The sequence below is a fragment of the Micropterus dolomieu genome, linkage group LG23 (genome assembly GCF_021292245.1).
Source record: "Micropterus dolomieu isolate WLL.071019.BEF.003 ecotype Adirondacks linkage group LG23, ASM2129224v1, whole genome shotgun sequence".
Classification (NCBI taxonomy): domain Eukaryota; kingdom Metazoa; phylum Chordata; class Actinopteri; order Centrarchiformes; family Centrarchidae; genus Micropterus; species Micropterus dolomieu.
Genome location: NC_060172.1, coordinates 33,728,700 through 33,752,854, shown reverse-complemented (window position 1 = coordinate 33,752,854; position 24,155 = coordinate 33,728,700). Strand labels below are relative to the sequence as shown.

The 24,155-nt window shown below is 40.2% G+C and overlaps 1 protein-coding gene across 2 annotated transcripts in view; it reads left to right on the top strand.

Moving 5' to 3' along the window:
• Positions 1-20,473, top strand: part of ntm (neurotrimin) — a 159,950-nt gene extending 139,477 nt beyond the window's left edge. Inside the window, exons 4-8 of one of the 2 annotated variants that reach the window (XM_046039400.1) lie at positions 13,667-13,795; positions 14,717-14,837; positions 15,121-15,272; positions 16,871-16,906; positions 20,041-20,473. In XM_046039400.1, the coding sequence (XP_045895356.1) occupies positions 13,667-13,795; positions 14,717-14,837; positions 15,121-15,272; positions 16,871-16,906; positions 20,041-20,141 (539 nt within the window). In that variant the 3' untranslated portion in view covers positions 20,142-20,473. The remainder of the gene's footprint in view (positions 1-13,666; positions 13,796-14,716; positions 14,838-15,120; positions 15,273-16,870; positions 16,907-20,040) is intronic. The other variant, XM_046039401.1, reaches the window with a different exon arrangement.
• The last annotated feature ends 3,682 nt before the right edge of the window (positions 20,474-24,155 follow it).

The window sequence follows — 24,155 nt, the reverse complement described above, 5'->3', positions numbered from 1 at the left end:
ATAAGAATAATTATCGCGATATATTTTTCAATAACAATATAGCAAATATTCAATAAATATTCAATAAATGTTTGATTTTATTCACTTGAATCATACATGAATTAAGACTTAACTTTTTATTAAGATGTTTATTTTGTTGAGGAAAAAGGAGCAAAAAAAGCTTTTACTTAATTTTACTCTTGCATATTTGTTGACAAAGTTTTTATCATAATTGTTTTGAATGTTCTACCTCAGATTTGTGAAGTGATCCACTGTTTGGCCTCAAGTGTTGACAAGTTTAAACCACAATTAACCATCAGGATTCTTCAACTTTCACTCAGCAAAAATCAGCCTTTAAACTTGAAAGAAATAAAGATTTGATACTTATTGTGATAATCATCGATATCGAAAGATATGAAACTTTTTATCGGGATAACTTTTTTTGCCATATCGTCCAGGCCTACTTTAGAATTTAATTTCCCTAATTTGTGTTCAAAATCCTTTGACAATTTGTAGCAGATTCAGGTACTAGCTACTTCATTCTGCTGTCCCTTAAAAATATAAATACAAGTTTCAGTAGTTGCTTTCATAACAGAAGATTCATCAATTATTTATAGACCAATGTCACTCCATTTTAATGAATCAGCTAATTGGATTGGGTTGTCAAGAGTTCTTTTTATTGGAGTGGAATGACACAAGAGGAGGGTATTCTTAGGTTATTATTTGATTTAGAGCGCAGAAACAAACAGAAGTGTGATTCATCCTGTTAGATTCACTTACACTGTGTACGCCCTTCATAGCTTTAACTCACATGCTGTATCCTTGACTTCCACAGCTGCGTCTCCTATAGTACAACTTAAATACAAAAGGACTTGTTGCCTGAGAGATTAGTAGCAGCCATGGTTTTCCATTTTTCTATGTGTGCTCACAAGTATGCATGCTATTGATGGGTCAAACCTAAACCATACTGTCACAACAGATTCTCTTCACTGGCAAACCTCTTCAATAGAAGTAAAGCTGCCTCATTGCATTGTGGTAATACGTAGAACCCCAAGCTACTGCATTTCTATGATTCTTTTTTCCACTCACCCCTTTTATGTTTGTTTCCTTCAAAGAGGATGATGCATCAAAGAGGCCTGGCACATTAAGAAATTCCATATGCCGAAGGCTGATAATCAGTGGAAAAATAACTATATTTACCTTGCACAGCAACAGAGGCACAGATTAAGACTCAAACTGTAGTGCAGCAGCAGTCAGTTGCTGTCCTTCGTTGTCTTCTCGGGAATCTTTTAAATAAGCGTTCTTTATCAGTGTTTCTCTGAGTAACAAAAGCTTTGTCACTTCTTCTACAACACATTTCAGTCAACTACCAAGAGTGGTAACACTATCTATACACCCACTCTCTCTTTGGTTATGTGCTTGTCTGTCTGTTAACAGCTCCTGTCTGCTATTCTGCATCTATTTCTTTCTCTCCCCCCTGCTTGGATTCATCGAATCCACCTTATTACCCTGTTCCCTCTCATTAAGTTCCTACTACTACAGCGCATGTAGATGCAGTGACCAACAGTTCCAAAATCACGTATGATTACGATAACTTATGACAGAAACACACTCATCAACATCAGATAAAGCAACAGCAGGGATTGGATTGAGTGCAGCGGACCTAGAGCACTCACTGCTTAGGGCATCTCTTGTCCAGACAACCAGACCAGCCAGACCAAACGTTGCAGCGAGCAATGTGATTGGACCTCGAAGAGAGGAAAGCAACTAAGCTAACCCAGATCAGACCTAAAGCTGTTCCATTTCTCATCTTATTTCAGGCTAATGTCCAGTTGCAGGAAAATAAAATGGATGAAAGAAGACTCAGGCTAATTTGCAGCAATGGAAAAACAGGGATTGCTGTGCCCTGTGGCTGCACCACAACATCCTGGACCAAACTATTACATTAGACTGGTGGAGCATGTTCCACTCTGACAAAACACAAGACACTTGTAAGACCAGAGGAGGTGGGCTCTAGTGAATATTTATTTTTGAGATGTCTGCAACATTATCTGCCCTGAAAAGTGTTTTGCTAGTGCTGTTTACATTATTCCAGATGTAAATTCAAAAAATGCACTACAGGAAGTGTCAGGTCAGGTCACAACAATTCTACAGGACTATTTTGAGTGCACAGACATGTGCAGACAGGAGAACCACATCGTCCATTACATTACATTTACATTTACTCATTTGGCAGACGCTTTTATCCAAAGCGACTTACATTTGAGGAAAAACATACAATCATTAACAGAGCATAAAATACAGCATCTACAACTGACATTACATATTAATGAAAGCAGCAATAAATACTAGTAAGCGCTAATGGTACATCGCATCAATGGGGTAAATACCTAGGGAAAGAAGTTAACAAAAAGTGCTATCAATACAAGATAATTGTAGGGGATAGAGTAAGAAGGGCACAGGAAGTGCATGTTAGATGTTAGGAGTTAGAGGTGTTATAAGAGGAAGTGTTATCGGAAGAGATGAGTTTTCAAGAGCTTCTTGAAGTTAGAGAGGGACGCCCCTACTCTGATAGCATGTGGTAGCTCGTTCCACCATTTGTAAGGGTTTCACCACACAAGCTGGAAGACTTGCTAGGAGGGCATTGCAATAGTTGAGGCGAGAGGTAACCATGGCCTGTACCAGAAGCTGGGTGGCATATTGAGTGAGGTAGGGCCTGATTTTTCTGATGTTGTATAGAGCAAAGCGGCACGACCGAGAGACAGTAGCAACATGGTCTGAAAAGGACAGCTGGTCATCAATCAAGGCACCCAAGTTTCTCAACACCCTGGTTAGAGTGATGGTTGAGGAGCCAATTTGTAGTTTGATGTTATGCTGGATAGATTGCTTGGCTGGAATGACCAAGAGTTCAGTCTTAGAGAGGTTTAGTTGAAGGTGGCAAGCCTTCATCCATGAATCCATCCATTGTTTATAATCGCTTATCCAGACAGAACTCTGTTGTAAAGTTAGCGAATGACACCACCATCATCGGCCGGATTTCAAACAACCATAAAACTTCATATCGGGAGGAAAGTGATAATCTCGCAGAGTTATGCATAGAGAACAACCTACTGTTCAACATCAGCAAAACTAAGGAACTTATCGTTGAATTCAGGAAAAAGGGAAACATGCACACTCCTGTCCACATCAGTGGAGCAGTGAACCGTTTCAGGTTCTTGGGAATCACAGAGAACCTGCCATGGTCATTGGTACCCATCTCAAGAGCATCAGTGATGTCTGTCATTTTATCATTTTTACAACATTTGCTTTGTGAGTAGCATTTGGAATCTTATCACCCTGTTGAAAACACCTTACCTTACCTTATTCTTATATCCCTTAAGAATATGCTCTCATCTCTTCTTCCCCCTCAAAAGTTGTTCCACTGGCCTTGCACACAAATATCTTCTTTTCTTCATTTTTACTCCATTTTCTACTTTGTTTGAGGATGGCATTTCAGGGACACAGAGAGGGTACATTATCTTCTGCAGGCCTCTCCGGAGACTTCCCGGCACTCTTTGCTTTCTTCTCCCAACCACCTTCTCCTGTCTGGTCTCCCCGATGTCCTGCCATGTCACTTTGATGGCAATGCAGGACACAGCACTATCTCACTAATGACTAATGACAAACCCAGCAGTCCTCTTTAACAAAGACTCAGAAATTAGAAAGGTAACTCACTTGTAGAGGTAAATGTGCTTTGCCCTAGGTGGAAACTTTAGAAGAAGTTGTAAAATGTAAGTAGTCATGCTGATGTAAATGTTGTTTCTCTTTGTGAACACAAACCCATTATAAAACTCCCCAGAATGCAATAATGGGGGGTTCTTTGTGTATTTTAGAGCAGAGTAGAGGTATGTAGTGGGTATTGAAGTGTCCTCAGAACCCTTTGTTTCTGCTGAGAAAACATTTGTTCTCTCTCTAGTTTGCATAAAGACAAACACCATTATTTGGCACATGGTGTGTTTTTAGTGGCTTCACTTGCACAGTTGGGTGACTGGCGGTCAACTAACTGGCAGCAGCACATGAAGAGCCTCAGTGGTGCAAGGGGACAAGCCAACAAGATAATAATGATTTACAGTATTACTTTATTTATAATGCACGACAATTTGGCAAAAAAGCATGGCACTGGCTCAAACATTTTACTTTGAAACAATTGTTGGTGCAGGTGAGTTCATGCAAATGAGATGATGGATTTGAAGGGTCGCAACCTCTGATGCTTAGCCAGTTGAGCTAGCTACCAGGGAGCTGGTGGAGTAGCATTTTGTGAACTGAAAAACAATGATAGATGATAGAGTGTGTGTTTGACAGGGAGGTCATGATTAACTACAAAGTGGCCTCAGGAAAATTATGAATGTGGTTTAATGATTTGAGTAACCATGGAGAAAGAGGCAAATGCATGTGGGAAGCATGTAGAGTGTACTGACTTGATAATAAGGCAATGGTGACATCATATGATGAAAAAGTCCTAATTAACTTGTTTCTCCCTACAGAATGACACATAAAAGCGTTCTCTGATATGATGCCCCTATCAGCAGGTGTCCAAAACCATTTCAAATCATTATTAAATACATCGGTTTTAAGAGGTTGGAGGTTAAAGCACAAAAATACTTGGTTAGGTTTAGGGAAACATTGAGGTTTGTTTAAAATGAATAAGCTTTTTAAAAATTTGCTCTTTTTTTAAGCAGACAGGGCATTTAAAAACAAGTTCTTATTAACACCTGGCAAAAGGGGAGTGGCCTCTTGAGGGGAGGTGGGGAGTGGATATAAGTTTAGACAAACATTCAAAGTTAAAGAACAGACAAAGCAATAACATACAGAGGTAAAAGATTAAAAGGAGAAAAGTACCGATACAATGAGGGTGCAAACAATACAGGTCAACAAACATAATAAATTACTTTGAACACCTCGACATCTTAAAGCCACCTTGTATAATTATCTTAAAGGAAGAAGAGGAAGAAGAAGACATAGCTTAAGTTAAAACTGTTTTTAACAGGCCTTGAAACACTTAATAAATGCCCTATTAAATTATTCTTGTTTATGAAGGACGCACTTGTATGTGTCTTTGAAGATGTATGATATTGTTCTGAAATGCTGTTAGAGAAATAAGGTAGTCTATGGTGCGCAGAAACTGAACCCAAAAGAGCTTAATGACCTTGGGCCTGTAGCCCTAACATCAATAGTGATGAAGACCTTTGAGAGATTGATCAAGCAAATCCTGTCTGATACGGTTCATGGCATGCTTGACCCAATGCAATTTGCATATCAGGTTAATAGAGGAGTAGATGATGCTACTACTACCTTACTTAATCTTTTGTATAAGCATCTTGAAACCCATGCAAGGCCTTTATTTGATTATTCATCAGTACAATCCAAACACACCTCTTAGTAAGGAAACTTGTGTCCAGTTTTAACCTTGATCCAGGTATATTAAAATGGGTGCTGGATTTTTTGACATTTAGGCCCCAGTCAGTCAGCGTTAATGGCGTTCACTGCAATAACAGGTTTCTTCTGAAGTTTGCGGACGACACAGTTCTAGTCAGTCTGCTCCAGGATGGAGAGGTCGACCATGGGCCTGTTTTGAATGACTTCGTTGATTGGTGTGACCGCCACTTCTTATAAATCTTTTATCGAATCAATTTTAACTTTTTGTTGCATAGCTTGGTATTGGAATCGTACAGTGCAAAAATAAACTGTCTAACATTGTTAAGGTAGCCAGCAAAATAATTGGAACTAAACAACTTTCCTTGGCAGACATCTATAAAAGACAAGTTATACATACGGCTCACAGCCAGCTCTGACCACCCTCTCTTGGAGGAATTTGTTCTTCTCCCCTCTGGGCGAAGATACAGATTGCCCAAAATAAAAACTAACAGATACAAATTTTCACCCACGGCAATTATTGCCCTGAATTTGCCATGAGCTTGAGCTGCTGCTCAGAACGATAGATTGCTATAGCTACCATTTCAACTTATTGAGTACTTTTAGACGAACAAAAGAGGTTGTATATAACGGCTGTTCTAATCTTTGTTTAACCCTATTGCAAATCAGATTTACCCTGGTGGGACAATAAAGATTGAACTTGAACTTGAAATGAAGAATTGATTTTTGTAACTTTAAGTTGTATTTTTTATTTATTAGTTTAAGTTTACAGAGACAGTGCACATTGATAAACATTTCTGTAAATGTGCCAGTTTCGCCAGCTTGGCTAAAGTTCGACTGTAGTCCCTGGGCAGGTGTTATCACAACTACATTAAATACAAAACAGGAACAATACTCATACATATAACAAGATACCTTTCACAAGGACACGTAAAATACTTTAAAACAACAATTTAAAAAAAACTACCATAAAACAAAGCACTCTTCAGATGTTTCTGAATAATTAACAGACTATGGTCACACACTTAATTTAAATTTAAATGAATAATATGTTTCACAATCTCTAATAACAGTTGGCAGACTATTCCATGTGTGAGTTGCTCTCACTGAAAAAGCTGACTGTCCGAAGCCAGTCCTCCTCATAGGTATTATATAGTCTCCACTTGCTACCGACCGAGTGTGTCTATTATTAGTTGTTTTCTGCTTTATAAAAGCAGTATGAGTGGAAGGAGTCAAGCCATGCAAAATCTTATAGATAAGACAAGCATCTGTAAATTTAAAATGATTGTCCCAGCTCAGTAAATTATGATTGTTTAGACTGTGACTGTGGTTATGAGTATTTGGCTTTCTATCAAGCACCTTGGAAACCTGGTGGTATACTAACTGCACAGGTTTGTTGAGTGTTTTACAGGACACTTGCACCCAACTAGTCAAACAGTATGACAAATATGGCATGATCATAGAATATGATATAGTATAAACTATATATAAAATATACTGTTGCTGCCTTAGTAGTTAGACAGTTCTGTCTCACACAGGCTCCGCCCTCTACTGGACTCTATGGGTACTACCTCCTCCAATCACACGCACACACTTGCCCACTGAAATTTTGTCATGCACGTAGACAACCGATAGGACATCGCTACAGATACGTGCGTAATGTATAAATAGCAGTGTCCCTGCTGCCTCAGCATTCTTTTTTCTTCAGCAAACGGCAAACTGCTCACTGAATTCACGTGCACACATTTTCATGCAGAATGGTGACGCCGCTGCATGCTGACAAGCTGGGTGGACAGCATTCTGAGACGAGGCTACTCTCTTCAGTTCTGCTGCATACCACCAGTTTTTCTGGACATAACGGAAGCCAGTCCATCCTCTCAAGAGGAAGTGGACTTCCTCCAGCAACTTCTGCTGAAGCAGGCTGTCTCAGGCATCTCTGCGCATGACATGCACAGAGGTCTTGCTCCATGTACTTTTTGCTCCCCAAAAAGACAAGAGGCTTCTGAGCCATCCTGGATCTCCGCCACCTGAACCAGCGTAATGGACAAGAGGGTGTTTCCACATGCTGATGATCAAGAAACTGCTGGAGCCAGTGCAGCCCGGCAACTGGTTCACCGCCATCGACCTGAAAGACGCCTATTTCATGTTGAGGTGACACAGTAACAGGGAATTTCTACGCTTCTCCTCTCAGGTGGTAGCCTACAAATACATTAGGCTCCCCGTCAACTACTCGCTAGCCCCCCACACGCTCAGCAGATGCATCGCACTGCAATTGTTGCGCAAGAAGGGCATGAGGGTTCCTTTCTACTCACGACCTCATGGTCATGGAGAGATTGAAGTCTTGAATGATCTCCACACAGCCCAGTTGATTTTGCACCCCACCAGCCTGGGGTTGCGATCAATTGGGAAGAGAGCTCCCCCCAGCCACTGCTGTGAGCGGAGTGTCTGGGGATTGTGCTCAACGGCAACACTCCAAGATCGTATCTGTGCGCGTCGCTTGGTGGTCCACTGGCTGCAGCAGGGGACAGCTGCAACAGCACTGTCAGTGATGCTTCTTTTGGGCCTCAAGGCAGTAGTCCATCAGGTGGTCCCTGTGGGATTGCTGCACATGCGACGGCTACAATGTTGGTTTGCCAGCCTGCATCTGAACCTCAAGAGGCAAAGGTGATGCATGGTGCAGGTGTTAATGGTCAGGCCAAACCCATATCGGTCCAGCGACCTTCTCAGGGGTGTCCCACCATTCTGTCACTAGGTGATTTGGTGGTCTGGGCTTTGGCCGGCCTGTAGCCGACCGGGTCGGTGTGATGGACTTTGGCTTGTCGCGGCTAGGGCGGACAGTCATCGGGCTCCACCCACTGTACCCATAGAGTCCAGTAGAGGGCGGAGCATGTGTGAGATAGAACGAAGTTTACCTATGGTAACCCTAGTTCTATAAGCACAGGCGGAGCCCCGCCGCTCTGACGCCATCTGCTGAAGAGGCAGTTGGATGCTGAGGCAGAAGGGACACTGCTTTTTTATACGTCACGCATGTATCTGTAGCGACCTCTTATTGGTCGGCTACGTGCACGATAAAATTTCCGAGGTAGTACCCATAGAGTCCAGTAGAGGGCTCCGCCTGTGCTTATGGAACTAGGGTTACCATATCGTAACCTTCATTTCTGATATGGCAAAAGTTTGACAGATTAAACTTAACTGTATTTATTAGCTCTGGTTTGAGAAATATCTGGAAATAAAAAGTTTCAAAATGAGTCTGTGGAACTAATCCTCATAGTCAATGCTGAAATTGACTGAGACTAGGTCATTGTTAAGCAATCACAATTTTAATAATAATAACAGCTTAATTTGTATACCACTTATTGTATACTTTACAGTAATCAATGCAAATTTTTAAATAACATACTTTGAAATAACATCCTGAGGTTTTTAAGCATTAACCAAAATGTCCAAAGAAACATCTGCATTCCAACAGACAATCAAGACAAAAGGGCAATTCACATATTGCTACATGGTGGGTTAATAACATTTTGAGTCTTAATTATCCACCTTGGGAACCTTTAGGTGCAGTAAATGTAGGCAATGGTTGAACTGGGAGGTTCCTGCTTCTGCTGCTGTCATCCAATTCTACATAGTCGTCATTATCATCAGGGTCGGTGGTCTCCTCCCTGGGTTCATCTAAAAATATTATTTAAATGTAAATGATACTTTTTACAATACATCATAAAGTGCAGATGTTTAACAAAGGTTAACAATTAAAAACTGCACAGTACACAATGCCATCAGTTTAATTTAGTTAATAAAAGATACAAGTCAATTTTATTTATATAGCTCAATATCATAAATCCCAATTTGCCTCAGGGGGCTTCACAATCTGTACAGCATACAACAGCCTCTGTCCTTAGACCGTCGATTTGAATCAGGGTCTGTGTTTTCACCTGGTCTATGGGTGCTGGTCTGGCTCTGGAAGTTTTGTTCAACATGGGATGGTCCCTGGCCATCCCATATATATATATACACACAGAGCAGAATTATAAACACAACACTTTTGTTTTTGCCCCATTCATCATGAGCTGAACTCAAAGATCTAAGACTACAACACAAAAGGCCCATTTCTCTCAAATATTGTTCACAAATCTGTCAAAATCTGTGTTATTGAGCACTTATCAGAATCAGCTTTATTGCCAGGTATGTGTACACATATGAGGAATTTGACTCAGCATTGTACATTGCTCACGATGTGCTTACTTATACAATAATACAATGATAAAATCAGACACAGGCTACTGAATAGAGAACACACACACTATTAACAAAACAATATAGACATATTGAGACAGTGCAGTGCTCTGTAGTGCCTACTAGAGGGGAGAAGCTGGAACAGGTTGTGTCCGGGTGAGATGGATCTGCAGTGATGTTTCCTGCCGGTTTCCTGACTCTGGAAATGTCCTGAATGGAGGATAAGTTGGCACAAATTATTTTTTTCTGCAGTCCTGACTGTCCGTTTGTAGTCTGCTCCTGTCCTTTTTGGTGGCAGATCCAAACCAGACAGTGCAGGAAGTACATCCTCTGCTGGGCATTCTTGATGATGGTGTCAGTGTTGGGCTCCCACTTCAGGTCCTGGGATATAGTGGAACCCAGAAACTTGAAGGATTCCACAGCAGACACAGGGCTGTTGAGTATGGTGATGGGGGGCAGAGTGGGGGGGGGCTCCTCCAGAAGTCCACGGTCATCTCCACAGTTTTGAGCGTGTTAAGCTCCAGGTTGTTCTGACCGCACCAGAGAGCCAGCTGATCAACCTCCCGTCTGTAGGCCGACTCGTCACTGTCCCAGATGAGGCCGATGACCGTTGTGTCGTTAGCAAACTTCAGGAGTTTGACAGATGGGTCTCCTGAGTTGCAGTCATTGATGTAAAGGGAGAAGAGCAGTGGGGAGAGCACACACCCCTGGGGGGGCGCCAGTGCTGATAGTCCGGGTGCTAGATGTGATGTTCCCCAGACTGACCTGCTGACTCCTGTCAGTCAGGAAGTCTGTGATCCACTGACAGGTGGAGGCTGGCACAGTGAGCTGGGTGAGTTTGGTGCTGAGGATGTCCGAGATGATGGTGTTGAACGCCGAGCTGAAGTCCACAAACAGGATCCTTGCATATGTCCCTGGAGAGTCGAGGTGTTGCAGGGTATGATGCAGTCCCAAGTTGACAGCATCATCCACTGACCTGTTAGCCCTGTAGGCAAACTGCAGGGGGTCCAGCAAGGGGCCTGTAATGTCCTTCAGGTGGGCCAACACCAGTCTTTCAAAGGACTTCATGACTACAGATGTCAGGGCGACGAGCCTGTAGTCATTTAGTCCAGAGATGGAGGGTTTTTTGGGGACCGGGATGACTGTGGAGCATTTGAAGCAGGAGGGAACTTCACGTGATCTGTTGAAGATCTGAGTGAAGATGGGGGCCAGCTGGTCCGCACAGATTTTCAGGCACGATGATCAGGTCCAGGAGCCTTCTTGATCTTCTGCCTTTGGAAGAGGTGGCTCACTTCCTCTTCACAGATCTTGATTGCAGGTGAGAGGTCAGAGGGGGAAGGTGACTGTTTGAAGATGGCGTTGGAGTGGGGGAGAGGTGGGACTGGAACCATGTCAGGAAATCTCATCTGCTCGTCATCCTCATCGGGGTCTCAACCTGACTGCAACTTCGCACAGCCATTGAAGAGGAGTGGACCAACATTCCAATGGCCACAATCAACAACCTGATCAACTCTCTGCGAAGGAGATGTGTTGCACTGCATGAGGCAAATGGTGGTCACACCAGATACTGACTGGTGTTTATAATTTTGTTCAGTGTATATAAAAAGTTATTTTTTTGCAATTCAACTGCAATGAAAAAAGTTGAATTATTTGAAGTACATGAAAGTAAATAGAAACCACAGGTTCTTGACAGGTTGCACCTGTGCAGCCTTTAGGCTGCTAACAATCTTGACTGGGCAGAGGCGCAAAAGCCACAGCTGCCTCTACGATAACAATAAAACACGGCTCTTATAGCTGACAGTACATCATGTTTCAATATGCAACCAGTTAACTAGGTCAATGCTTGGTTTCTTACTTCCATGATGTAAAGTAGCTGAGCTACACAAGAGCAAGATTGGACACTTTCCACCTGAATGCAGCTGCTGTCCAAGAATGTAAGTGCTCCGTACGCCTTTCTAGTCTTTTCGACCACTTAAAGCACTTTTACACTACATCTGATTTCAACATTCGCACACTGAGCTCAAAGTGCTCAAACAGAAACTAAGATTCATACACCGGCAGCAATTCGGGGTTCAGTATCTTGCCCAAGGACACTTCGACACGCAGCCTGGGGGAGCCGGGATTGAACCGCCGACCTTCCAGTTAATAGCCAACCCGCTCTATCTCCTGAGCCACAGCTGCCCCGGTTGATAAAGAAGTAGGAAAGAAACAGGAACAATGCAAATACTATAAACTTTTAACAAACAGACTGCTTATTTATATACATAATAACTTATTACTTGAATTGCAAAACTAAGAAATACCAATACCATTACTTACAACAACAAAAAAATCTGGGTACTAAGAGCAAGCTCTTTTTACGAGAGACGACCATCGCTAAACTGCAAAACCACACAGTCCAACAGCAAGCGTAGAGTGGTGCTACAGGGCAGTGTTTCTTGGCCGAGGACAGACACTGGCTTTCAAAGAGTTTTAGTCTCTTTATTAATTCAGTTAGTAGATGACAGTTTAATTAGATAACCCCCTCACTCATTAAATACATGGCCTCTGCTATCTAATATAGCTGCTCTGCCCTTTTCCCCTCAAGCTTTACATAAATGTGATAAAAGTGTAGTAAATTTTTTAGTTAGCAGAGACAATCTTCATTTCATATTAAGCACCTTGCCCACATCATGATAAACTGCAGGAAACTCTGCTGTGGTATAAAACAAGACTTTGAACGACAGCGATGACAGGATTATTTTAAAGCAATAGAAGCATTCACGCATACCAACCGCAAGATTAGTATTAATAAGACATATGTGAGTTTGTTTGTTTTTTTATTTTATTTTTGAGGCCATTTACTATGGAGAATCATTGATTTCTTGTGTCAGTCTGGTGGACAGCTGCTTATGCTGCTAATGTGATGCTACCTGCCATAAAATGGACGCTTGATGTGAGGAACGTGCGTCAGCTGGCAGCCTTGTCTTGATTAACTCTCCTCAGAGAATCACAGTGCAGCTTTAACTGACACTGTGGTCTCTATTGGCAAAAGGTAGTATCTCCTTTTGATAGAAAGCTATGCAGAGAAGGAACGGAGTGGAACCTGAAAACCTAGATGAGTCCTCCTGATACTCCTCGTCAGGTGATCAGTGTGTCAGTGAGGACTTCTCTCCATAACAACCTTCCCAGGTGCAATTTAGTAATGTGCCAAAACCTAGCAAAGTGAATCCATGTGCAATTTATTACTGTCACCTACAAACATCTTGGGAGGAGGCTTGAAGTCAATTACGCCTTTTGTTCTTTAGGTTGAGTGCTGTATTAAGTGTCTCTGTCAAGCGTGTCAAATTGATACAAGAAAAAGTAGCGGGCGGGCATTTTCCCTCGTTCATATTCTCATATCTCAGTAGTAGTCCTGGTGTGCTTGCAGGCTTAAGAGACACAAAAAAGAGCAAGTTCTGACAGACAAGTGATAATGAGTGGGGGCTGAACAAAGCACTAATCACCAAGTGTTGTAATGTCCTCAGAAAAGTGTCAGTGAGCTCAGGAACCGGTCTTTGTACATGTTGAAAGAAACAATAGAGGAGTGTTAGAGGCAGAGGCAGAATTGGGCACATGTCATGCTATTTACTTATGTAAGTTTTGACACACATGTAGCTGTGTGAATTTTGGCTGTCATACCAGATCTGGTTGCAACGAGAATTAAGGGAATCTGTCAGCACTCCTGCTGCTGTTGCTGAACTTGGATCTTTGATATCTGCGTTGGAGGTAGAACTGAACTTCTCTCTGTGTTTTGTTAATACTGAAATAGTGTCTCTTTTTGTAAATATAAATACCAGGAAAAAAGAATTGGTTGCACTGCATCACAGGTCAGAAACAAAATTATCATTATTAATACCTTCCTCCTTTCTCTCCATGAACTTGTGACGGTTTCTTTCCCAGAAGCCACGCATGTGACACAGAGTGTGAAAATGACTATCAAGGCCACAGCTGTTGACTTGCTGCATTAACTCTGAATGACCCACTCCACCTTCTTCCACTTTGTGTGTGTGACCTTTTATAGGGGACCTGGCATCAGACGATGAGTACCTGGAAATCCCATCTATCTCCAGACATAGAGCTGGGACTTACGAATGCACAGCCGTCAACGATATCGACACAGACGTCCAGACCGTAGACATCACCGTCAACTGTAAGTCCACAATGAAAACATTTTAATATAGGATTGAGTAAAAAATATAGTTAATTATATTTCAATAAACAGTGCTAAAATGATTGGTCAATTCATAGATTAGTCTATTGGCAGAAAAAATACATCAGCAAATATGATAATGATTTAATCATTTATCAAGCAAAATGGCCAAATCTTTACTGGTTCCAGCTTCTCAAATATGAGCTTTGCTGCTTTTCTCTGTGTTATATAATTGTAAACTGAGTACCAATGCATAGTTGGACTGTGGTTGTAGTTGTAGCCTGACTAATAAGCAGAGTAATTAGTGGTGGCCATTCTAATGTTTAACTCAGCTGATTTAAGTTTTAAAATGTACATATTTAGATTTTAAAATGGATTTTCATGGATTTCCCAGAATCCATTTATTTATTGACCCTGCATTGAACACTCTTCTAAATTGCAATGGGGCTGAATAGTTCTTGCATGTGCTTTCCTATTGGAACTATTACTACAATAATTTAAATGTACTGGATTGGAATGGTGTTATGCAACCCTAATATTTATATGGATCAAAAGCCAGTATCCAAGGCACACAGAGCCCAGAACAAAATGTGAGGATTTGGGGGCACATACAGTATACAGGATAGCATAAACTGAACGCTCGCCCAAGCATTTACAGTCAAATACGTTTGCTAATGTTTAGCTTCTTTGCTGAAGTTTAAGGAGAATGGTTAATTCCTTTGCATCATATGCTGACATCATCCACTGTGATAAATATTGGACAAAATTTTAACATCACTCGAGGTCATGGTGTAGATCACAGCTATGAATCTAAATCCTCTGTAGAAGAGAAAAGGCTCTGACCCCTCTCCTGATATTCTTGACTTGTACTGCCTTGTAGTCCTGATCGCAGTGCTCTCATGTGTTGCCGCCTGCTTGTAGATGCTCCAACTGTGTCAGAGGGCAGAGACGTTGGAGTGACTCTGGGCCAAAGAGGAGTGCTGGAGTGTGAGGCTGATGCAGTGCCTGAGGCAGATTTTGAGTGGTATAAAGATGACAGGAGGTAATGGGATTTACATTTGTATTTTACACAGGCGCGCGCGCGTGTGTGTGTGTGTGTGTGTGTGCATGCTTACTGCAACCCCTTTCACAAGTATTGATGGTTATTGATCAGCTGCCAGTCATACATTAAGCTTGCTAAAAATTGGTCCTAATTATTAATAAAATTATTATTGCGGTCAGGAACATAGGTAATTTGGCAAATGACTTTGGAAAAGCAAACATAATGGACATGGTTAATTGCATACACTGTCTGTCAATGGATTTTTTCTTTTGCTCCGATGTAGGATCCTCAATGGCTTTGATGGCATGGAAATTGTGAATACTGGATCACTGTCGAAGCTGACATTTTTTAATGTGTCGGACGGAGATTATGGCAACTACACTTGTGTCGCCATTAACAAACTTGGGAGCTCAAACACAAGCTTCCTTCTGTATGGTGAGTACAGTAATCTGTTAAATTTATAGTACTACATAAACTGATATAAATTGCTGTAGATGTTAAGTGTACATTTTAATTAAATTAATTAATCTGCATCTTTTTTTTCATATACAGTAAATCTCCAATCTGCTTCTCTCTATCAGTGTGATTCAAACTTTATCCATTTTCTGAAAGCTTGTACAGTTACTGTTTAAACATAAATTCATATGCAGGCAGCCACAATTTGTGTAAAATAAATATACGAAAATGAAATAAATCGAATAAGCCACAGCCTGGCTTTATGTGATTTCATTAGTTGCTCAGTTTTGTGCATGTACTTAGAGAGCTGAATCCTGTGTTCCCAGATGTCCCTAAAAAGTAGACAGACTTCCACATTTTGGGGCCTGAAGAGTGTGAGTCCTCATCTGGCTCAGCCGGCTGACTTCCTGCTGGCTCCCCACAGTAATGAGAGGCATAACAATAATTCACTGATACTGCTCTTTTTAATTTTTATTGGACCAATTGGCTCATATTCTGCTGATATAAAGAGTCATTTGTGAAGCTCAGAAAAAGAGCATTCACTGTTTTGATAATTGTTTCTTTTCTAGTGACTGTATAAGGGAAAAAGTCTTTAGCCCCTTTCAGACACGCACCTCTGCGTAAATGTGATGGCAGTCATGGTCACTGACTGTAGTTTGTTCATTTTTGTTCTCAGATGAGTGATCACATCAAGGTTCATTACGCTGTAACATTCAGCGCTGATTCAGTCTGTTGTTGGTCCAAAATGTTACAGTCAGGTCTACACAAAATTAGGCCCACAGAGCACCATTCGTAAGGTTAATTGCTCAGCAGCCAACAGAATTATCACATTGAGATTATTTCTGTGGCTTTTGTTGTATTTTAATACACTTTTTAATGTACTGTGTATTGCTGCTGAGCTAACGAGACGACAATGATTATTCAGTATTAGACAGTATTGAACAGCTCTATGCCTCATGTTTGTATAAGCAACCAAGTCACTTTTAATGTAAAATGGAACAATTATTTATTGCTCTGTTCTCCTCGTTAGTAGTATCACAGTAAGAAATGTATTGCTTACTTGTAAACTCTTATGCACAGTGACAACAACATTTTTTAATAAACCAGAAGACACTGTGACTCAGAAATTATGGAATAGATCAGGAAATAGACTGGGAGATTCACTGTGAGAGGAAGTGGCAAGCATCCCTCACACTGGTGATGGTCATGATTCAGCCTCTGAGAAAACACTCTCCGCTCACTCTTGAACACCTGGTGCCAAATATCTCATGAGCATTGTGGCTATTTCTGTAACTGTCCTACCATGTCTCATTGAAGCCATAAGGAAAATGTACGTAAAAGACACCTCTGTGACATCACTTTAACCGAACTGATGAAGCTTTGCAATGGACTTTTGACACCACCTGTACTTTGATGAATGGCTGATCAGTTTGAACACACAAGTGTGCAACAGTGCAGCCACAGTGTAGAAGTCCATTGAGCAGCCTACCTATCATGCTTTTCACAATTGTTGTCAATGATGTGTTGCTGTTCTGGTTTCGATAAGTTGCTCTGTTCCATTTGTTTCCCTGGTGTAGTGGTAATTGAACCCACTAGCTCAACGCTACTGCAAGGTTAGTATTCTGCACCAGCATGCACTTCAGCTGCCGTGCATTGACAATATTAACAGCATGCTGGCACATGACAAACATTGGCATTTTCACAAACTGGAAGTTAGACAACAGTGTCACTGGAGTTATACACAGTGTGTGACAAAAAGAGACAAATCATTTCTGGCTGGGTCTAGTTTGTACTGTAATACTTTAATAAGTATTTGTTCTCTTCAGAAATTGATGAGTCAAAGCTGTTGTGTGGCAAGCAGCATCTTTGAAAAAGAGTAATAGCAAAACAAACTGCCATTCAAATGTCATGTGATACCTTTGTGAAAATGGTCATTGTTGCCCATTTCTTTTACCGTGTCTCATCTTTCTCCTTTGCAAACCTAACCACTTCACTGTCTGACATGGCTTCATTTTGATTTTTGCATGGCATTTTTCCAATGTAAGTATTCATCATCTTTTATTATCATCATTTGTGCTTGTGTGATTGTTTGTGCGTTGTCGTTACTGTATTTCCGCTGTACATACTACATGGAAAACAGCAAAAGCAAACACAGAAATCTGTAGAACCTCTTTGCAAGCTGAAATGTCTCTTGTATCTGCAAATAGTGACAAACATGATAAACAAACACAGAAGCTGTGGCAATAGTGTGGAGAACACCTCACCCATCTTGTCATTTAATGTGCCTTTGTGACTGGTGGTTGCAGCATCTTGTAAGCAAACGCACTCCATTAACACAATTGTATTAATGCCTTTGATTTTGACTAAGAGTGAACGTCATTATTCTAATTAGCCATATGCAGGATTAGGGATAATCCACTGTGGCAGAGTAATTGGATAGACGCCCCAAAGGAAACTGTGGTGAACTCATGGAAATCCAGGGGAAATGAGTAGTCATTGTGTTGCAAGCTTCAAAGTAAAAAGTTAAAATTTGTCCTCAATCCTCATACAATGCATTCATTTAGATGGAACTTGCCTCATCCCTAAAAAGAGCATGAAGAAAATATTATATGTTTTAGTTTTTGCATCATGAAATTGTATTTAAGTTTAGCAGTAGATTCCTCGAAATGTATTAAATCTGTGCAAACATTGTAACATTTAGAATACATCTATAATACCAAAGGTGCATTAAATACTAAAGAATAAAGCTGACATTTTGACAAACTCATTCAAGAACATTATCAGCAATTCTCATTAGGGAAAAACTGAAAAATATACTTCCAACGATTGGATTCGATATTATTTTGTAATGTCCGACTTGGACAAATATTAGCTACAACATCACTGAGATTAGATCTGACTCCCAGTTACATCTGACCAAGGCAAATCTGGAAGTCAAAGCAAAATCTTAAGAAAATCCTGTTTCAGAGCATTTCTCAGTACAAAGAGTGCCCTTGTTAAATATAGAGTGACCTTTAAGCACTAGATGCAGAGCAATGTTCAGTTTTAATCCCTTCAAACCTTAGTGTAGCATTTGATGCTGCAGACCATGTCACCTTGATCATCAGACTCAAAAACGAGAGCAATCTACAGCACTAAATGCTCACCTTCTATCTCCCTAATGGAAGCTTTTACTGTACGTAATATTGTCATTTTATGTGGTGTTTATTTATAGTTCCCAACAAAGATGGTTTTCCTGGCTTTGGTTTCCTGCTTCCAGTCATTCATTATCATCCAAACAATTACACATTCATATTCAGCCATGTCTGCTTCAGAAAATAAGTTGTCACAACATGATGTGTGTCAAATACATACTGACTGTATAAGAAACGCCTTTACTTTAGCATGAATAAATCTGCAAGAATAAATCAGACCATAAGGTTGATTAACTTACAACTTATATAAGAAACTGAAATAAACTATTTTATAGATACAGGCAGATTTGGCTGTATATGCTTAGCATGGTAAAGTAATAAGGATGTCAACAATATATAATAGGGGCATAGACTGAAAACAAAGAAGCACCTTAGAATAGAACCTTCAGATACTCCGTACCACTGATGTAGTCTCGATTTGGCATCGACGTTGGTTTAAGTTAAAATGAACTTCATCCAACAAACGATTAAAATGCTTTATTACTGTGTTTTCTGAATGTCCCCCGGCAGCGTCTCCTACAAATGATATAATACAAATTTGTTCAGTCAATTTGTAAGGAAACTATAATAATAATATATATATATACAATAATTTTCCCCTGGATTATGTTCAGTGACAATGTTAATGCCAGTGAAGGGAGGTGCTTGGCATATAAAGACCAGGTTCAGGACTTTGACACCAGGGACTGGGGTTCACATCCTGAGTTCCATGTATGGTTAGGTTTAGAAAATAAAAGCACTTGCTTAGGTTAGTGAAACATCATGATTTTGTTTTTATTGTTGATAAGATTAGGTGGTTCTGTCTCAGTTGACTTTTCCAGTTTTTAATCCCACAATCTCCTCCTAAACTTAACCCCGTGCTGAATACATAAACATAACCATTAAAAAGTGCCATGCTTTAGTTGCAATGAGCTGGTACATATATTGTTGGAAAACAAATGGAATATGTTGCCAGTGAGAATTTTCAAAATTTTTAACATTTATCAACACACAGCTGTGTTGTTATTAAAATGAATTTTGTAGATGCATTTGGCAACTTGCCAGATATGTTCATTAAAAATGTTCCTATTTATGTTGATTAAAAAAGAAGGATCACTGCCTTTCTGTCTGTATTTTTATTATTATTATTATTAGTATTACTCTGCAAATCTGATTTCTAGGAGTTACTTCATCCGCAGATTCATTAACAATTCAGTGTCTTAGGGTCACACACGTCTGCTAGTGCTACTATATTCTGTCATGTAAACTACATGGTAATATAAACTAATATTCCATACCTCTGAACACCCACTAATTCTAAACTATAAATTCAAAATGCAAAACTGTGTGATCACTTATCATGTACACTGGTTTGCATATAGAAATGATGTACAAACAGTCACAGTAATCACAAAGTCATACATTTAGTGTAATGCTGGGCAGGAATTAAGCCAAAGAATTGTTATCAGCAGATAGGAATAGATAGTTTATCTGATCATTTACGTACCTTCAGTTAACACAAACCAATCTTCAATGGTGAAACTTACCCATGTTGTTTTTTTTCCCCCTGTCAGGACCGAGAGCAGTTCAGGATGGCAGCGGTGGCGCCATGGGAGTGCACTCACACACCTGTCTCCTCTTCATAGTGTTTCTGCCGTTCCTGCTCAGATTTTGAAGAGGAATGGATTCGAACACAAATGTTTGTGTGTGTGCGTGCGTGCGTGTGTGTATGCGTGCGTGCGTGTGTGCGTCTGATGTTTTCTTTTCAACCGGAACCATAAACTGATGCACAGTGAGTGCATGAAGTATCCTGCTACGTAATTATGTTGACCCACTAAATAAGTACGTAACAAAAGTTTCTGTTGTTTTTTTTTTAGATTTCAAGGATGTAACAAATGTTTCACATTTTAATTGAATTATGTTGGATATTTTTCTCTCTAAATTATATAATTCTGGATTGTCTCTTTTTATGTATATGTCTCTGAAAAAAAAAAAATACTTTTTTAATGTGGTGTCTCTTATTCAAATGGATTTGTCTTAATTTTTAACCACATTGCATATTCATCTCAACTAAAAAAAGGCAAATTTACAGCAAGTATGAGAGGTGAATGTTAAAAACCTCAAAGTCAAACAGAGATAGTGAAGCAGAAGGAATTTAGGTTACCCTGAGGCTGACGGCCTAGTATTATCATATTTTAATGTATAATAATTATCATTCAGTCTGGTTGATGCAAGCAGAATTGTTTTTGACCTCCAAGTATTCTCAGCATTATAGCGATACTACTTGCAGTTGTGTTATGCTAATATTTTAATTACATTTTTCAATTATGTTTAGTTTTAAATATTTTGAGAAGGCAAAATATGAAGTTGTAATTATTTAGGACAAATGCCCTAGTTTTATGTCTTTGTTGTCTTTTTTTTTACCAGTACAATTGTACACAAAAATGGTGTCAAGAATAATTATGTTATAATTAAGTAGTTAAAAATGGAGAGAGAGTTTAGTCACTGGTGTGGAGACTGTGTCTGACTTGAGCAATGCAGATGTATTAATGCTGTTCCTACTTGTGTAAACATCATGCCATTTCTACACAACATGGTTATTTGAGAAAATGTTCCTGTTCATGTTCCAGACCAGCACTTTAGGGTTAGAGACCACTCAGTAAAATCATGCTAATAGAAAATAAACACTTTCTGCATGTATTTAGACACCAATAACCCAAAGACTTTAGCAGTTTATACGCCACACTTCATAGGATTTGTGTTTTCTAGTCTCAACACCAAACACTTTTTCCATAGTATTGTCTTTTCACCTACAAGAGGGTAAACATGTTGTGTTATAATATGGGTTTAACATAAGGGGGTTATTTGGAAATCATAGATACCTTTAAACCAAAATGTACAGTTTGTGGTTTATGACTGTGAAATGCTCATCTGAACATAACATTTCCAGCTCTTATTGAAAAGAAAGGAATTGCAGGCTCACTGTACTGTTTGTGAGACAATTTCATCAACTGAAATTGATCAGTTGTTCGAGCAAAAACACTACAGCTGCTCTTGTCACTTGACATAAAGCTTGCATTATAAGAAAAGACAGGTGATGTGACAAAACAAGAAAATCCTATATCTGTGTTCTATGGAGAAAGATCAGCGCAGCACCACTGGCGCTGTGAGAGGCAGCATACAAACGACAGACCTCCATTACCTTAGTTTATTGAGTGTGAGGACTTTATGCAACAATCAGATACCTCTCACGACAAGGCAGCAAGAATTAAAGCCAGTAATTTATCTTTTTCACATCTCTTATGTTGGCAAACAATTTACACCAACTGCCAGACCACACTCAGGTTCCCCCCAGCAGTGGAAAAGAGTTGAGTGACAACAACAAAAAAGCCAGACGTTATGTTAGGCTACTGGTTTTGCAATGTGGGAGGCAATGCCTCTCTTTTGCAAAGTGTATTGCTGTTTGTGTTTGTAGACGCACAAACACAACCATTATTGACTGTTGGTTTCTATGAGAGCTGCACTCCACATCATCGGTTTGTGGGCAGCACTAAAGGATTTGGAGGATTCCATTAACACAACATCAAACAGGAACAGTGAATTAAAACAAATTAGTCTGTGTGCCTGTTTAATGGTGGGGCAATGATGTGCTTCTTATGAACCCCCAGCTCTGATTGAGTGTGTTTTCACATATGGTTATTTTAAATTAATGCGAGCTCGGTCAACACTGAGCAGGCCCAAAGGAGAAGAGCGAGCCAGAGCCGGTGATCTCTGCTCTGTTAATGTTCATCTTTTCCTCTCTTAAAAGAAAATTCTCATGTTTTTTCCTGGCTTGCCCCCAGCTCTGGTGAGGTCATAGTCCACCACCCATGTGCACCTCAGTTTTTCTTTTTCCTTCGTGGCTCTTGGGGATAACAAGGTTTATGCTCCTTGATGTGAAAAAAGAGCCAATACCCAAATCAAAACGGCATGAAACAGATAGGGCCATTATTGAAATTGATCAGGGTAATCATCAGCTGAATCTGACAGGCTAATCATGGTTTGTTTTCACACACAAGACAAAGAGAGAGAGAGAGAGAGAGAGAGTCAGCCACTGCAGACTATTCATCTCCAGCACAGTGATGTTTGGAAATGACATGGTAATTATTCCATCCTGGCTTGAAGGATGGCACCACTGATCTCTCGTCTATTTTGCAGTCATTTTGCCACAAGATTAACCACATTTAAGATGAACTGAAGTCAGATCACCTCCCAAGGAGGTCTGTGCTGGGATCCCTTCAGAAGGGCTTGTGTGAAGTGGTTGCTGTCAATTTGCACAAACAATCACACTCATTGCTTTGAGTTCACTTGAAAGGTTGAAAAGGAGCCAAATGTGAACACAGCTCGCTTAATAGTTTGTCTGAAAATCAATTAACAAAAACACACACCTCACTACTTCTCTTTCTGGCACACACACCCGCGCCACAGATTCTTCTGAAGTAAGACGGTTTATTGTAAATTTCTGCCTACATTTGTTTTGTAGAACAGCCAAGCACACATTGTAAAAGCTGGGTCATTTAGTTTATTTTTTCTACCTCTGAGCAGTCATTAAACTCCAATTATTTAACGGCACAGCAATTACCACCTTAAAGTAATATTTAGATCTGGTCATGGATGTGCATTTTGTGCGCTGTAATAACAATGTAAGTGAGACTCATTGACAAAAACCCTTGCTCTACCACACTGCTGCATGGTCACTATTGTTTCTCCGGGAGTATCGCAGCACTCCACAGGTTTCTGAAAAGACATTGCAGTTTATTTTCTTTGTCTTTAATAAGTGTCATGTTGTTTTGTTGAAGCAGATCAAATACTGAGGACAAACCCATGTTAAGTGCTTACCTTTAGAATACAAACGGATCTGTACAAACCAGCAGGGCTGCTGTGAAATTATAACATGTATTGCTAGATTAAATTCAAATGAATTTTTTTTTTAAACACGTAACCAGAGGTAAGGAAGTGATTTTATAGCGGACTTAAGACACCTAATATCCACCTTATAATAGCGATGCCATATGGCCACTATGGCAGTGATTCAGAGTTGAGGCTGCACTGAGCATTACAGACTTCAAACCAAAACTGAGCAAATTAATATTCTGACTTTAGATGCATCATTAAGAGGAACCCTGCTAATTGTCAATATCAAGCAAGCATTTTGTGTTTTAACTGATGAGATCTGTGGTCACAGACACAATGTGGTAAACTGTGAGGCACTGAGCTGAAGAAGAAACAGAGGCAATGAGCAATCTGATCTGTGACATGAGGACGAGGTATTCTGCCTCTTCAGTGGAGATAGAAAGCAGTCAGCACCTGTCAGATTTCTGCTAGAAATCCTGCTGGATCATATTCAAAAGTTTTGGCCTTGGTCTGAGCCACATGCAGCTAACAGAAAAGTATCAGCTTCGTTTCATTCTTCTCCCTGCTGTTCCAAACATGTTACAAGAGAAGGCATGCGGAGAAAACCTATGCAGGTTGCTTCTTTAAACGCTTAATTTGGATTGTTTTCTGACCTGAGGCCTTTTGTATTTCTTAGCACCAGGGATCTAGATGCATTGTGGCCACTGGTTGCCTCAAGGTTAGACAAGCTGACTAGCACAGCAGTTAAATAAACACAATCTCATTACATTTAGTGAGACAGTGTGATGTTTTGCTT